Source organism: Ammospiza nelsoni, chromosome 15 (assembly GCF_027579445.1).
Source record: "Ammospiza nelsoni isolate bAmmNel1 chromosome 15, bAmmNel1.pri, whole genome shotgun sequence".
Taxonomy (NCBI): Eukaryota; Metazoa; Chordata; class Aves; order Passeriformes; family Passerellidae; genus Ammospiza; species Ammospiza nelsoni.
This window is the reverse complement of record NC_080647.1, coordinates 11,593,134-11,609,434: the sequence shown is the minus strand read 5'-3', so window position 1 is coordinate 11,609,434 and position 16,301 is coordinate 11,593,134. Positions and strand designations below refer to the sequence as shown.

At 38.1% G+C, this 16,301-nt stretch overlaps 1 protein-coding gene across 4 annotated transcripts in view; it reads right to left on the bottom strand.

Moving 5' to 3' along the window:
- Positions 1–16,301, bottom strand: part of TMEM164 (transmembrane protein 164) — a 37,203-nt gene that overhangs the window by 15,612 nt on the left and 5,290 nt on the right. For 3 of the 4 annotated variants that reach the window (XM_059482875.1, XM_059482874.1, XM_059482876.1), the window contains 2 exons: positions 7,155–7,204; positions 5,532–5,598 (listed from right to left, as the gene is read on the bottom strand). In XM_059482875.1, the coding sequence (XP_059338858.1) occupies positions 5,532–5,598; positions 7,155–7,204 (117 nt within the window). Of the gene's footprint in view, positions 1–5,531; positions 5,599–7,154; positions 7,205–15,093; positions 15,135–16,301 lie in introns of those variants that run through there. The other variant, XM_059482877.1, reaches the window with a different exon arrangement.

The following is a 16,301-nucleotide window of genomic DNA, read 5'->3' as shown; positions in this document are numbered from 1 at the left end:
GTTGCTCTTTCCCTTTCTTTGCTAGCATGAATTACCAATAACAATGCAAACCACTTAAATAATTAAATCAGAAATTATGCACACCCCCCCACAGCATAGAAGTCTTTTTAGAAAGAAAAGATACTTGCCACCTTGTGAGAGAATTCCATAAATAAGGTCTTTTATATATAAAAGTATATATATATATATATAAAGTAATGTAAGAGGAGGCCTGTGCAAAAAAAAAAAATCAGAAGACCACCTGCATGCATGTACAGAACTGCTAAGCTTGACCAAATATAAATTAAAATATAAAATGACCAGTCATTTATTGGTTTTAAAGACAAGCTGCAAATTACGTTTAAGAAAGTTACCAGTTAATAATGAATCAGGTATTTCTCACCTGCTGCCAACTTTTGGGAAATTACAATTAGTAATTTGTGTGTTTATTTGAATTAGTGTAACTTCTCTTCTAAGAAGTCAGATACCTAAAATAATACTAAAAATAACTTGAACCATATCTTAGTGTTTGAGCCTCCTAATCCAGACCCAACTATTTCTAGCTCTTTATCACTTAGAAAAGGGGATGCACTGTATTTGAAAGTTACTCCCATCTATAAGTACCTTAGCCTATATCTATTTATTACACTAAAGCAACACATTTAAAACTGAACAGAACTGAATAGTAGTAGAAAACACTCAAAAACTCAGAATTCAGCTTTTTACTGCATCTGACTTACAGAGCTGAACAGCCACATTGTTGTGTTATTTTTCTGAATTGAAAATTGGACAATAGCTCAAGTATGAAATCTCATGGGAATAATGAAAAACCTTGGTTCAAATGCAGACTCATTCTGTCATTTTCCAGCCAGAAGAATTCAGACACAGGACCTACCACTGTGGCTTGTGTGTTGGGAAGCAGGGAGTGGGGAGAAAAGCCTTCCTTTTCTGTGACTCTTCTGAGACACTGAAGTCACAGCCTTGAAACTGAAACATTACAGAAATTTCTACATCAACAGAAGAGAGGTTGAAAGAGAGTTTGATTTTCTTGCTAACCAGTAGTCAAACAGTTGGTAAATAACACAGTGATCTTTTACATTCAACTACAGTTCTTGTATCCTATTTTGAATGTAGAAGATTCTAAAACAACAACTGGATTTTGCTAGTCCTGGCATTCACCCACTGGACACTGTTTGTGTCCTGATGGCACCCTCCAAGGTGCTCAGCCAGCTCCTGCAGGGACTGAGCTGAACCAGCCCTCCCATACAATCTGTTGGGTTATTTCATTCCAAGTATTCTGTACCAAAACAAACACAATCAAGGTAACTATGCAAAAGCAAGAACTTAATGAAAATGGTGAGGTTTCCTAAATCTGAACCTTTCCTACTGTCCTTCATTGAACAAGACCGAGAGCAAAGTGAGGGAATTAAAATTGTTTGAGATGGGGCTAAAGCAGAAATCCTAACTGGAGAAAAAACTGTACCTCTCCCACTTCAGAAACAATTGCTGCTGATATAAACACCACAACATGAGGCACTCACTCCTGCCAAGGAGCATTCTCCATTTATCTGTGGTGTCAAAAGGGCTTCCACAGCCATGGAGTTGTGAGGATCTGTTACACAAACACTGTGCTGGGACACTCCTGAGAACAGAGTAACAGTTGTTATGCTGCAGTAGTGCTGACAGTATTTTTTGTGTGTAAAACAAAACATCTTTTTCCCACTGTAAAAGACGGCTTGTTCTGAAGCCTGGCTGATTCTGCAAGTGCATTTCCTGCTGTAGAGCTGCAGAGCTGCTGTACAACCAAGCACTCAAGTTGTACAGCCAGGCTACAACAAACACAAAAAGCAAGCTGCACTGAGCAACTAACTCACCTGCATCTTGTGCCTTGTCTATAAACAGTTTTATCAATAAAAGCATAAGCACCTCTCACATGTGAGGAGAAACTGGAAATGAAGACAAGGCACAAGGGATCGCCCATCAATCAAGGATTTCCAGAATCTCTTTGTGAAAACAAGTAAGACTTCATGTTCTAACTTAAACCAGCTACTGTCCAAAGAGCACAATGAGATCTTTCCATGCACTGAATTCAGCTTTAGAAAAATCTCTTCAAGGCAGCAGTAGAGTGGAGACCAGAAGTCAGATATTTTGAGTTCACCCCAAGAGAGTATGGACATAAAGATTTAGATTAAACATTCAGACACAGCAGTTGGTTTTCAGTAGGCTCACAGGTTGACACTTTGCTCTGGTTTCTGACAATAGCACTCCACTCTCTGTTAATTATTTATACCCTGGCTCAAGCACTGCACTGTGCAAGAGCACCTCCTCCATCATTCTCTACAAAGACTGCAGAGTGTGGCAGAAAAGGAATAGAAGGGACTCAACTCTCAGATTCTGGTCTTTCCTGTAGGACACCCAGAACAGCCTAAAAAACACCAAACTGTACTGTACCAGCCACCTTCTTAGACATTATCAGTAAATGACACACTCATACCATTTTAATGCACATAGCATGTACATGTGCCCAAATATGCACAAACTTTGGCTTTATCACCTACCAGCCACCATCTCTCAACAGCCCCCACTGCTCCTGTTGTTTTCCCTGTGCCAATCAGATTAAGCCAGTTTAGAGATGACAATGTGCTACCAAACCTATTCCATTCTGCTGTGCAGGCACAGCCATTACAGGCCAGCTATTGAGTGCAGTGAATTATTTCTCTAACAATCAGCAGCAATACAGCAGCCAATGATTGGAGCATACACAGAATGCACTCAAAGTCCTGCTCAGAGTATGATTCTACTCCTAACACAGGTTTAGAATGTGGATCTCTCAGGCCAAATAGTTCTAATAATAGAACACAGCAGCTTCTGGAAACATTAAAAGTGCACCATCTCAGCCATGTGAGCTGATACCCATGTATCCAACATTTTTGGGACATGTCCTGTTTTTTACTTTATCTATATGAACATTTTCAGGACATCAGCTTGCAAAAAATTCCCACTTTTAAACCAGTGGAAAGACCTTTCTTTAACATTTGATTAATGCAACATGAAAGCTCCAGCAGACCCAGTTACTGTGCAAACAGTCTGAATCTTTGTGGCAGTCAAATGAATTTACATGCACAGTGAGGTTATCAGGACCTACACTGTGTGCCATAGAATATAAAAAGAAATCTTTCTACTCCTGTGTATCCTCTTAAACCTTGCTGGATTCCTTTTGGGAGCTTAACAAGCCAATTCCCTCAGCATCTTCTTCTCCTTTATTTCTGAAGGGATAAGAAGAGCTCACAAAAGCACTGACTGGACAAGAAACAGTTTTATCTTTTTATCCAATGTCTATCCCAAAGCACAGAGTTTAATTTCATCAGCACATGGCAAATAATGTAGCAAATAACTGCAATGTTTGGGTGCTAAACAAATACAAGTGGGTGCATCTGTTGCTTAAGTCTGTTAACTGTTGGCACCTCAACCTCACGCCAAGGCAGGAGAATGTTTTCTTGGAAAGAACAGAATAAACTGACCTCATCTTTCAGACTACATTTTTTGAACACCATCCCAAGTGCCTGTTATAGTGCAACAAGATTTTTAACTGCATTGTTTAGCATAGTCTGACTGCAAGATTAAAATAAAAGAATGTAGAAACTTCCTACTGTAGTTTCAGTGAATATGTCAAATCTCCATTTTCACTGGCAATACACTACTATTTTAAAAGAATTTTGAAATTACTGAGGTTCTAAAAAAACAACTACAAAAAATTAAGAGATACATTACAAGAAAATGGAAACCATGAAATTATGCCAGAAGCTTCCACTTCAGGATAACTTAACAGTGAAGCATATTTCCAAAAAGACATTTGCATTTCATTAAGTAATGTAATTGCTAGCAAAAACACATGACCCTAACAGACTCTGCCACAAAATGTAAGAGGTGTTGTGGAAATTACTTTGAACAAATTAACACAGCCCAAATCCTGATACCCACTAAAACATCCATCATCTGCTGAAGCAATGATTGTCTCTCATTCTGAATGACTGAATCAAAAGTTTTCCACTTAGATATTAAAAAACCAGAGCAGCCAGCTTAGAAAAAAATTGAGGTTTTTTATTTTTTTTAATTCCCACTAGGTTTTAGGAGACATTTCCTGTTTCAGGACAATGTTGGTGTTAAAACCACAGTGAGAGCTGTGGAGCAGAATGTGTGTCTGCCATGAGAGAGTCTGATCAAGGCAGTGCTGTACAACATCACCCACATATCCTGTGCCAGAAGAAACATGGAAAAGTGAAAAGCCTGGCAAGAAGCTGTTAGGCCAAAAATGTCTAAAGTTGTAATTATTCCAAAAATATTTACTTTTGGACAGTATCTTTTGGCTACTCTGTTCCAAATTACAGGAACAATTTTATAAGTAGTCTGTATCTTTCTTGTTTAATCACCACTGCCCTAATATAAATGAGATCTGTGATAATGGCAGAGAAAATATAAGCTGATAATTTATTAAATACTTCAACATTTTTTCTTTCAAAAGTTACCCAGACCAATTTTGTCATGCCTAAGATTATATATACTTAAAAACGAGATGGCTTTAAATATAAAATAAGACTTTTCCTTATCAGGAAAAGAACATTTGTTTTATTAATTTGTTGCCTCTTCAATGGTATCAAGTTTTAATAAAATGTAATTTCAAACTGCACATAAGCATAAGTTTATACTCCATCTTATTTAGACAGTCAAGACTTGCAAGTGGAGATCAACCAACAATATCTGAAATGGAGTCTGAAGCCCACAACCATTTTGTTAATAATATTAGTTCACCCTTTATTATGGATGTAGTTTGCTTAAATATAAAGTACTCATATCTGTCTTAAAACAGACATTAAAATAGCTGCAACAACAGATTTTTGCAGATAAATCATATGAAAAAATTAAAAGTATCTAGTCATACATACATATACACCCCCTCGTATGCATGGAGAACAGCTCTTGAAATAATCCTCAGAAATACATCATTCAACTCACACTCAAAATAGTTTCTTTTACCGTTAAATCTCAATGGGTTTAAGAATCTCACTAGGAACACCAACAGGCTAATTTTTTGCCCAGGAGACTGAAGTTTTACAGCAGATTTGAAAACTTGCATGGGAAAAAAAAATCTGTTGTGCCTAATCTTGGGGGAGAGGGAATGACAGCCAACAACAACATTTGGCATTTTCCAGCCTGAGGAATCTTACATTTACAGAGCTTGAAATGTCTGAAATGGAATTTTGATCACAGGCCACAAGGCTAACCTGTGAAAGCCTCTTTCAAAGCCATCAAGTTTTCCCTCCATTAGTGGCTAGAATGGAGCTAACACTCAATACAGCAGTGCTCTCTTCTCATACTAAGTTACAAACATCCCAAAATCCAAGATTGCTATTTTGGCTCCACTGTAGTGACCAGGAGTCTACAGCCTGGTAAAATGAACTTTAAAAGGCCAAGCAAGCAAACATCTGACATCTCTCCAAAGATAACCTTTTAGAAAGGAATCAAAAGGAGAAGGAAACCCACAGTACACTCACCAGGCGTGTATTAACAACAGGAAACAGCAATGCTAAGAGGGCCCCGTTCAGCATATGCATCTGCAACCTTAGAAAAGAGATGAGATGTTATTTTCACACATGGAAATAAAATGAAATAATAATATTTTCATGTATTTTATGTAGTATCTCTTCAATGAAAGAGCAAGACACTTAAAAATTATTTAGGCTTGAATTTTAATTAAGTCACTGTTAAATGCAATAAAACTGGACAAAACTCTACCTTTAAATACAGACTTAAAGAATTTCCTAAAGTAGGACTGCTTTCTATAATGAGCTTTGGATTCCTAGAAAGCCTGGGCTGCCCATAATCCTGTTCATGATGCAAGCTACTAAACAGTTGGAATTCTGCTGTTCACTTGTCTTGCAGAGCTTAATATAGCATCTCTGATAAAGGGTTTTACTCCTCTTTAATGCTGTGCATGCACAGCTTCAAAGAAGCTTTAAGAATTTGAAAGAAGTCCCTTAAATAAAATAATTACATTTATCAAAATGCAACAGCAAGTCCTAAGCAAAGTATAATGCAGGAAAGTATTATACTCCATAATTTGTATAGCTTTCAGCCATCTTTTTTCTGAACTACTGTTGGATCACAGGAACAGAAAATTGGGATCAGAACTGTTTCAGTTTATTTTACATCAGACACAAACTAAAGAATAAATTGTCTCCCACCACTGTCTTTCAAACTCCTAGGAATTTAAAAGTAACTTGAGGGAGGAAAAGGTACTACTGTTTTAAAACAGATTTTCAAATATAACTTATATGCTGTCAGGGTGTTAGAAAATAGATATACCCATTCTGAAAAACAACAAATATTGTGGCCTTTGCTTTACAACTGGTCTTTAGCAAATACTTCCTGGACAGGAAACATATTTTTCATACTCTCCAAGACAGAGATACTTATACAGAGTCTTTGTTCAGCATAATCCCTGCAGAAACAAGGAACAGCAGGGAAAAGGTGCAGGAGGACTGTCTAAGGCATTCCCCCAGCACCATTTTTGCCTGGACTAAGACAAGGAAGAGCAGAGCTTAATGCCATAATGGTGCCAGTGCCAGTGCCCAGGAAATCCCTGACCCTCCCCTCGACACCCTGGCTGCGCCCTCAGCTGCACCCTGGGCTCTGCTGCTGCTGCAGAAGTTAATAACAATATGCAGGCTTTTAGAAAAGACTGCACAGATCTGAGAAATACCCAACCAAGCCAGAGAGAATTTGCTTTGCCTATTTAACTTCATGTATCCACAATTTTGAAATCAGACCCAGACTGCCTGCATGGCTTCCAGCAAGGCCCAGTTACATTTTCTACTGAGGATGGTAAAAAGGTTCAAGGCCCATGACACAAATTATAGTAGCTCATATTTTAATCTGCATTAATCCACTGTTACTGAGCTAATTCTTATTCATCAGCAAGGCCAATCCCACCAAAACACAAGAAGCAAGGAGAGGGGACCCAACACCCTGATTTAAGCCCTGACGCTTTTTAAAGTGTCATTTATCAATCCAGCCAATATGCCTTTCCAACTTGATATTTCCCTTAGTATTTTATAAATTAACTTCTAAAATACATTGTACAAGTGGACAGAAATACAGTAAGGAAGAGAGAATACCTGAAGAGAATCATTGCAGTCCGACATGGGGGACAGGCAAGAAGAAAAATCTGAAACGTTAGAAACAAATTTAAATTAATGACAGTGACCTTTTTTAGAATCCATTTTATAAATCTTTCCTACTCAGTTCTATATGTCACAAATAATTTCTTGCCAGAAGACATGTTTTACAGCAGAGCTGGAAAAGATTTAAAGTCTTTAACAAATCAAAAGGTCTCCCACTACCTACATAAAAAAAGATTTAAACAGTAGCAGCACTGAGGGTTCAGCTTCTGACAGTGCCTATGAAACCAGTCAAAGTCTAGCCAGTTATTATTGGCATTATAAAAGGTCTCTCATGAACCAGATTACTGTACCATGAATCAGTTGAGGTCCTTGCTGTGCTAAATATCAGCATTTACAACATCACCATTGTCCTTCCCTTCACCAGTGCCAAAACCTCACACAGTAACTTCAGATAAACAAGTCTTGCTCTAGATATGAGGACATTACTACATAAATATTCAGTAATAAAAATTCTTTTTTTTATGTTGCCCACTACTGCAAAGAAGAAACTCTGATTTACTGTTCAGTATTTCAGCAAAATATGGATCTCAGTTTTTACTGCTGTTCCTAAAATAAACTCACAATACCTTATTTCACTGACAACCAACAAGACAGATCATCACTGAACTGAGTGAGAACACTTGGAGAGTATGTCTGCTTTGTGATGTCAGATTGGACAATTCACCAAATGTGTTTCTTTCAAGTGCTGCAGGGTTAGGAAGAGGCCTCCAATGGATACTGACATTAATCACTACCAGACCATGCACTTGCAGCAATAGAAGTGTTCAAATCTGGATCATCCTACTGAGCCCTTTCATACACAAGGGGCTTCCTGTCATTACTATACAAATAAATGTACACATTCCAAATATTTTATTTGCAGGTCAAGTTCCTAATAGACAGACATCTGTCTGGTATTTTCCATTCAAGTCTCAACAACAGCTTAGAACACAGCACAGACTCAAATTGTTTTTCCCAAGTCATACAACACTCTAACAAAGGCAGAGTAAGAGAGGCAGCAATTAAATTTAATGGAATCTACCTCAAGACATTTTCTCAGTGAATACTGTTAAAATCCAATCAGTTTCTCTGAAGTCTTGCATTTAAAAAGCAAGCAATTTCAACTCTTTAGGGCATGTTAAGGAGGAAGAGAACACAACAGGTTCATGATTAGAATCACTAATGGATGTTTTCCTGTGCTAAGGGAAACAAAGAAGAAAAAAGTACATGCCAGAAAAATCTTATGAGAGCTCTGTATATCACCTTTCATGCAAGACCCATACAGCTTCTGGGAAAAGTATCTAACACTCATTATGCTTCATTATTCCATTGTTGCATATTTTGGAATAAACTTTGTTTACTAACTAAAGTTCCTTGAATTGTGGACTGTATTTTCCCTTCTTTGGAGACCATAAATATCTTGTACAGCTCTTCTGTGAAAAGTATTTTCTCACATGCAACCTGTGTGCAGAGTCAAACTTCTTAAATTCTTCATGTTGTATGTTAGCAAACAGAGATATGATACCCAGAGACTCATCAGTTCATCTGAAGTTTTAAATTTGATTACTTTATCATTTGCTTAAATTGAGAAATTCAACAGGAGATTTATGTTACTATTGAAGCATGGTTAATACTTCCATGAAACAAATTCTTCTCTTCCAAGGGAGAATTCAATTTCTTTTTATCTCCTACATCTTAAAAAAGAACCAAACAAAAAAAAAAAAAAAAAAAAAAAAAAAAAAAAATCTCAACCCTATAAATTGATCTTCTTCTCTATATGCACAAAATAAACCAACTATAAATATGTCTTAATGACATTAGACCCTTCTTTTTCTAACACCATGCAGAGTAGTCCAACTACTACATGGTAGAGCAGAAGCTACAATCTGAGTCTGGGCACTGCCTGAGTCCCAGCATAAAACAGCTCCCATTCCAAAGGATGGCAGTGTTACAAGGACTGAGATGGACATAGCAATTCAAATCACTTCACTGCCATGGAGACAGGCAAAGAGAACACAATTCACAGCTGATTATTTTTATTTCAACTCTACTGAAAGAAACAGTTTCAGACCCTGATGAGGGGAAAACCAAATATTTAACTTTTTTTAAGCATGAAAATCCCTCTTTTAAAGGGATCTTTCAGAAAATAAGCCTGGCTTCCATTTTTCATGGCAGCAGAGAAATCATTACCAGAATTTTTATGCTAAAAGTTTAGGATCATGGAAGATATTTTCAAATGCTTCAGCTTTAGCAGCTTAATATAAACACTTTCTCTCTACATATGTAGATACTTGCCATGATAAACAAATCTCAACTTCTTAAAGGGAAATTTTAAAGGACACAGTTGCATCTGATTTTTCAAAGATCTGTATAAAAAGTGTCATTACTCAGCTCAGAGTATCAGCAGTATTAAATACACAGTTCACAGCAGACAAGCCCATAAGCCCCAACACAAGTGTTCCCACACTGATGCCATAATCCCACTACTTTTCAGTGTCATATTGGAAATCCAACCCTTTGCCTTGCAGGGGTGACAGTTCTGTTCCACAAAGCAAAGAACCCTGAGTCAAGCCAGCAGCAGGGCTGTGCAGAGCTCCAGCCTCTGCTCTCCTGCAGAACTGCTGAGTTTTGAGGCACTGGGGCTCAGAGTGCCCAGCCCAGCTGGCACTGCAGGGCTCCAGCAGGCACAGGCAGTGGGCATGGTAAAGCACAGGGAAGTTCTCCTTGCCCAAGGCAGGGTAACTCAACTCTCAATTCAGAAGAAACACTAGGAAACAAGTTCATGTCCCCCCTTCTTCAGTCACCTGTTATATTTTCACCTTACAAATGAATGAAGAACAGAAGAATTAGCCCAAAATAGACAAAATTAGCTATTTTGGATGGGAAAAATTAACTACAATATATACATTGTCTGATAGGGTGGATTATAAGCATAGTTCTGACCACTGCCTTTCCCTTCCCACACTCAAAAAAAAAAGTTACAAAACATCTTCCACACAGAGATTAATATCTGTAAAAAACTGAGGCTAACGGGTGCAAGAGAAAGAGGAAGTACAAAATTGCATTTCCTGAATGCCACACACAAAGATAAGAAGTCCTAGATGGGGGCAATACTGAGAGACAGGATGGCTGAAGAAGCAGAAGCACAGGACCAGAAGATTCTACAACTCTTCTCAGGCAGTAAATTCAGAGAATCTCCTCACTCTGGTTAATCCACAGAAGTTCACTTCAACCTTAAGGACCCAGATGAAAATGAAAAATCAGAAATTCTGTCACTATACTTTGCAAGACTATAAGTACAATTATCCATCCCCTTGGGAAATGTTTCTGGCATGAGGAAGTGCATGGCCAGCCCTGCCTTGCACAAGCCCAGAGACAAAGGTCACACCACCACACATGATGGACCAGCAGGGCTGGAGATCTGGGGACTGCAGTGGCCAGCACAGCACCAATTAATATTCCTTCCTTGAGACAGGAGCTAAGGGCACTGAACTCAGGGCTGGCCTGAACTAATGCAGGACTGGGCTGCAAATCATTTCTGGCATGTCAAGCATTATATGTGCTGCAATTATCCCATTAATTTGGAGATATTAGTGGGTTTGATTCTTTTTTTTTCCTAGATTAATATAGAAATAGTTTTATTCAAGAAACCTATTTTAAAGTTTGCATATCTGGACTTCAGCAATAGGTAAGTGCACCAGTTTAAAGAGGTGGAAAAAAGTGCACAAACCATCAAACATAGTTGGTTTCTTATTTTACATTTAACTGTACTGCTAGATTGAAAAATAATAAATAAAAAAATAAAAATCGTATCTGTGGTTTGACAAGTTCAGACTGCTAAATCTGGGGGGGAAAGATACCAAAAAGATACCAAAAGATGTTACATTCTAATTGTTAAATAAGAGCAAGTTGAATGTATTTCATATTTTAGCATAAAAACCACAGCTGCCCCAGTGCAGCTGTCAGGCAGGTTCAGGGATTCATGTGTCCTCTGTTAATCTAGTGCCAAGGACACTCACGATTCAAAGCAAGATTGCTGACAGAGCATTAAGAAATACTACAGTAAAAGCAGTTTATGTGTCACATAAAGCAGACTCTGGAATAAGCTGCCTGTCCCAGGTTCCATCCCCAGCTCCCCAGTTCTGCCCAGGGATGGAAGATGTGCAGCAAGCTGAACAGCTTCCATCCTCTACAATCTAATGTACTGTACATGATCCATGTCCACTGGGACATTCTAGGTTAGCCTCCCCTTCCACATTAGTTTGTTTAATCAGCAAACCCATATTCACCCTTTTAGAGTCTTAGGTGAAAGATTTCTAGACTGGTCATAGTTAAGGATTAATTATTAACACACGTCTCAGGTCCTTCTATGAGTGCATTAGCATTAGCTATCACACCCTAGGAATTGAGGTCACTGAAGTTACACCTCACTAGAGGTCACTGAAGTTACTTTTCCTTTTTCTCTAACTACTATCTGCACCAGCCCTTCACCAGTAGTGGGTTACTTCATTCCCCATTCTTAAATCAGTGCTTGAACAAAACCTGACAATTAAAAACATATCTGAGATAAAAGAACAAAGAGGCTGAATTTAAAAAAAAACAATTCTAATTCCAATTTCTTAAGAAAATTTTATTTAAACTGAATTTAGATTAACTTGCATCTCCCTCTGTCAGTGACACATGAGTTCACAAGAAGATTGTCACATGCATATTCACTTTTGTTATTTTCCCCCTGAGAAGGAAGTTTTGTATTGGTTTTCTACAAAAGCAAAATCATTGAAGAAAAGCCCTGCTCTACTCTGCCCTGAGTCACAAACACCTTTTCTTGTCACAGTTGGAAATTGCTCATTTTGTAGGATTTTACAGCAGAAATTTTTACTCTTTGAAAACACAAGACAGGTAGTAACTAATAGCCAACTTTTACTACAGCCAACTCTTACCAATGAAATAGTACCACAATCCACAAAAAGCTACAGCATACAACACTGCATTCCTGATAATTTAAGTTGGCATTTCACTAACCAACAAAGTATTACAATGCAAACCATTAAATTTGCTTGACACTAATTACTTGGCCATCTGAATAATCAAACCCTCAGCACTTCAATGAAAGCCCTGAGGAAGTGCCACCAGAAATGTGAGTCCCATTACACTCTGCAGGTTTCACATTCCTGGCACAGGATTTGTTCCTGGTGAGCACTGACAGGGTTCAAACTGCTGCAGGGGATGTGGCAGGTGCAAAACCCCTTCAGAAAAACTCCACAGCTGGGACTGCCAACACTGACAGCAAACAAGGGTTCTGAGACTGGAAACCATGAGATGAAGGACATCCCAGTCCCTGGAATTTAATGTGTCCAGTGTGGTTACTTCTGCTGTTTTCATTCACCACTCCACTGAAATCCTATGAGATGTAGGATTTCTTTTTTGCCTGTTTCAGGCAGCTACTCATGAAATATCAGTTTAAGTTACCAGCAAACAACCTACATGATGTGGGAAACTGCCAAATAGGATAAAAAAATCCATCCTAAAAATATATTGCAGCCAACAGCAATACACCATAACACTGGATAGTACACAGAAAGTTCTGTTCTGGAAAAAACTCTTAACGGAACAAGAAAAAAGAAACAGAAAGAGGCCTTTATCTCCCTAATATCTTGTTCAAACTACACATGTCACACTTTGAATGATATTTGCTTAAAACCTGTGATGATCTCATCAAAACAAACCAATATCTGGTTACCTAATCATTCATCTAGTGGCCTTTAGATGATAACACTCAGTGTAAATATTTGGGGTCAGAGAAAGCTAAGCTTTTTCATCCACAGTTTCGGATAATGCAGTTCCTGCTCCTGCTTAGAGAGCAAGATATCCATTGTCAGCTCCCCGCTTTTTATGTTCTTTTCTCCTAAGAATAGTCAGAATAAATGAGAGAATTATCTAAGAATGCATTACAGCCTGAAGCACATCAGTATTTCCAAATTCTAGCAACTTCAAAACAAAGGCTTAACTCCAGTTCTTGAACTAGAACATGCACTACACCATGAAGTGTTCCTGTGGTCCCTGGCACCTGCACTAAAGCTTAGGATAAAGCATCACTGGCCAAATCTTGTTTAAATTAAAAGGGCTGGTCCATAATCACTTCAAACAAAGAAAACTGAATCACAGCCTTAGGACACATTTGCTATCCTCTTTATATTAAACAAAAAATTACTTTTATTCCTGGCTAAGAAACCCTGCCTTGCCTCATACTAATGTTTTCCCATTTCTCTGCTATAAGCTGGGATTCACTAAAAGTAAACACAATGGGGAAAGAAAGTATAAACAGTGTTAAAGCCATCACAGAAAAGCTTTTCCTCAGTCCTATATGTAATTATTACAATAATTGCAGTATCAGTAAAAGCCTCTAAACTGCAGTTGATTGTGTTTTTTAAACACAACAAAACCATTGCTTATAATTAAACTAATTAAGACAAAAGTACCAATTAAGAAAAAACCTGCCAGTTCTGGGAACCAGGGGCAGCTTAAGCTGTCCAAGCATGTCCTGGTGCTCTGAAGGCCAGACCAATGGTTCTCTGCAGACTGGAGGTAAGGAGCTGATGGATTCTCCCTGAGCTGTCACTCCCTGGCTGTGTCCCTGAGGCTGCTCTCATCCTCCTGGAAGGAAAATGCACTCCTTTGCAAGAAATGAGCCTTGCCACCAAGAAACACTGGTGCTGTCAGTGCTTTAATTCTTCTTCATCTGCCCTTTCTCACCACACACCAGCATGAATTTCCTCTCTAGCCATCAGCTGTAGGAAAAAGCATCACAAGTTAACTTGCAGCTGTAAAAAGAAAAAAGAAAGACTTATGTTCAAAAGAAAGTCTCTGTTCATAGACTTACACTTTGAAAAATGCATATATTTTCATAAGAAATTGTGTCCCTTTAATTTTAATTCAAGGTTTTGAAGAGCCAGAATATAAAAAAAAAATATACAATTTAACTGATTCTTCCAAATATTATGAAGCATATAGGAACCATGTATGCAAATTAAAAGGGGGGAAAAGGGAGTAAGTAATTACCTAGATATATTTTGCTACATATTCCCAAATGATGCACAATTCAGTCAAGCTATGTTTATTAGGTAATTTGTGAAAACAGCCCATTGTTTCAGAAAACAGCAACATCTCTTGCAGAGGACAAAAAGGATCCAGGTCTCTAAAGAAGCCAGAACTGGAAATAATGAACACAGAATTTAGCATTTACTGAGCTGCAGATGCACTTAGCACTCACTTTATTTATGCAAACATCAGACCAAAATCACCAGGTGAAACCTATCCTTCTTTCCACCTATTGCTTCCCTATTACATTTACTTTTCTTTGCCTAAAAAAAATGACCAAAGCAATAACCCAGCAAAACAGATGTTTCCTACAAACATACTTTTCTTTATTCCAAACAAATGTCAGTCCTTAACTGGCTGAAGTGGATTAATTCAGTGAAGAACTGGACGAGAATTACAATAACTAAGTAGCTGAAATTTACCATTGAGAAATTATTTTTGCAAAACTGTTTCTAGAATAAAATAGAATTACAAAATGTATTTTAAGATTGGTATTAAAGCACCATTCTGGACGAAGGCCTAGACATACTAAAGTCAAGTTCAAAATCCACAACAGTTTACAAGAACAAGTGGCTGTACCTATCATTTTAGGATTAGACTGCAGTCATGTTTCTGCCACTTCCTTAATATTTCAATAAAGTTATACACATGCTGTTTTAATTTCTACAGACTGGTCAGTCATAACCTGCAGTGTTTAATACTGAAGATCCTTTTAAAAAGAAAAGCATTATAATAATCACATAATCATTCATGCTGGAAAGGACCTTTTAATCTTACTTCACTCTACCAGTATTACCTACAACCTCTGCTTTAGATGGCTTTTTCCTTACATTTTTCTTTTTTTGGTTACAAGTTTCTCTTTTGCAATACAGACTAATTTTAGCCTTGGCTCCTGTCTACACCTAATTTTAATTGCCTGTTAACTCCAGCTGGGTGTCTTCAGCACATCAAGAGACACCTGTGTTTACTCATTTGCATGAAGTTACCTTGATTGTGAATAGCAGGTTGCAAATTCTGTGTGTCAAATTACAAACTGGGGGTACAGGAGCAAATTATGTAGAACAAGGTTTTGATATAAATTCTAACTGCTCCTTCACTAAATGTGAAACAAAGAACTGCTACATGAACACAAGGGTTTTGGCTGAAAAGTAACATCTTAGGTTACAATGCCAGATGTAACCAAAAGTATGTATTCAATTGCCAGCTGTTAAAACCAGGTGGGGCAGAGTTTTTCATCTCCTCCAAGCCCCATCCTCGCTCCAGGGGGACATTGGGTCTCAGTGCATGACTGATACAGTTACATCATCCCAGTGGGAGATGCTCCACCTGGGGGAGGAGCCAAGCATTCCTACCTGGATATAATCTGAAAATTGGAGCACTAGAGCAACCTTTTCCCACTGGATTCCCAGAGGAATCCCATCTACACCACCACTGGACCCTCAGAGGAAAACCACACCCTTCTACAGCCTCACTGCTTCAACAGAACCACACCTGTCACTGCAGAAGCTCTGCAGCCACCTTAATTGCACTGCTACCAACACCCTGACCCACAGGGTGTCAGGCTGTATCCTGACTCTGTCACTGTTTTTGTACTATTGCATTTATTTTAATCTTCCTATTAAATTGTAGTTCTGACTTGGGATCTGTCACTGGTTTGCTTTCAAACTAGTACAAGTATAGTTTAAAGAATACAGAACAGATAAAGAAAATTGATTAGAAATCATTTGGTTTGACATTGCAAAGATCGAAATTTTCCTTTCACCTCACTAAAGCAATGCTCATAGACAGGGACACAACACTTGTGTGCATAGTTCTCAACAAGCACAAGACCTGGCTGCTGTTCAAGGTCTCCTTCACAGAGCTTGTAAAGAAATCAATAGTGCTGTGCTTGGCTCTCGAGGAAATCTTCCCTCTCACACTGCTCAATCAGAAACTTTAAACATTTCCTTCACATAGCCAATTTCAATATCACAATTATCTCCTCTAAAATATTAGCAAGGATTA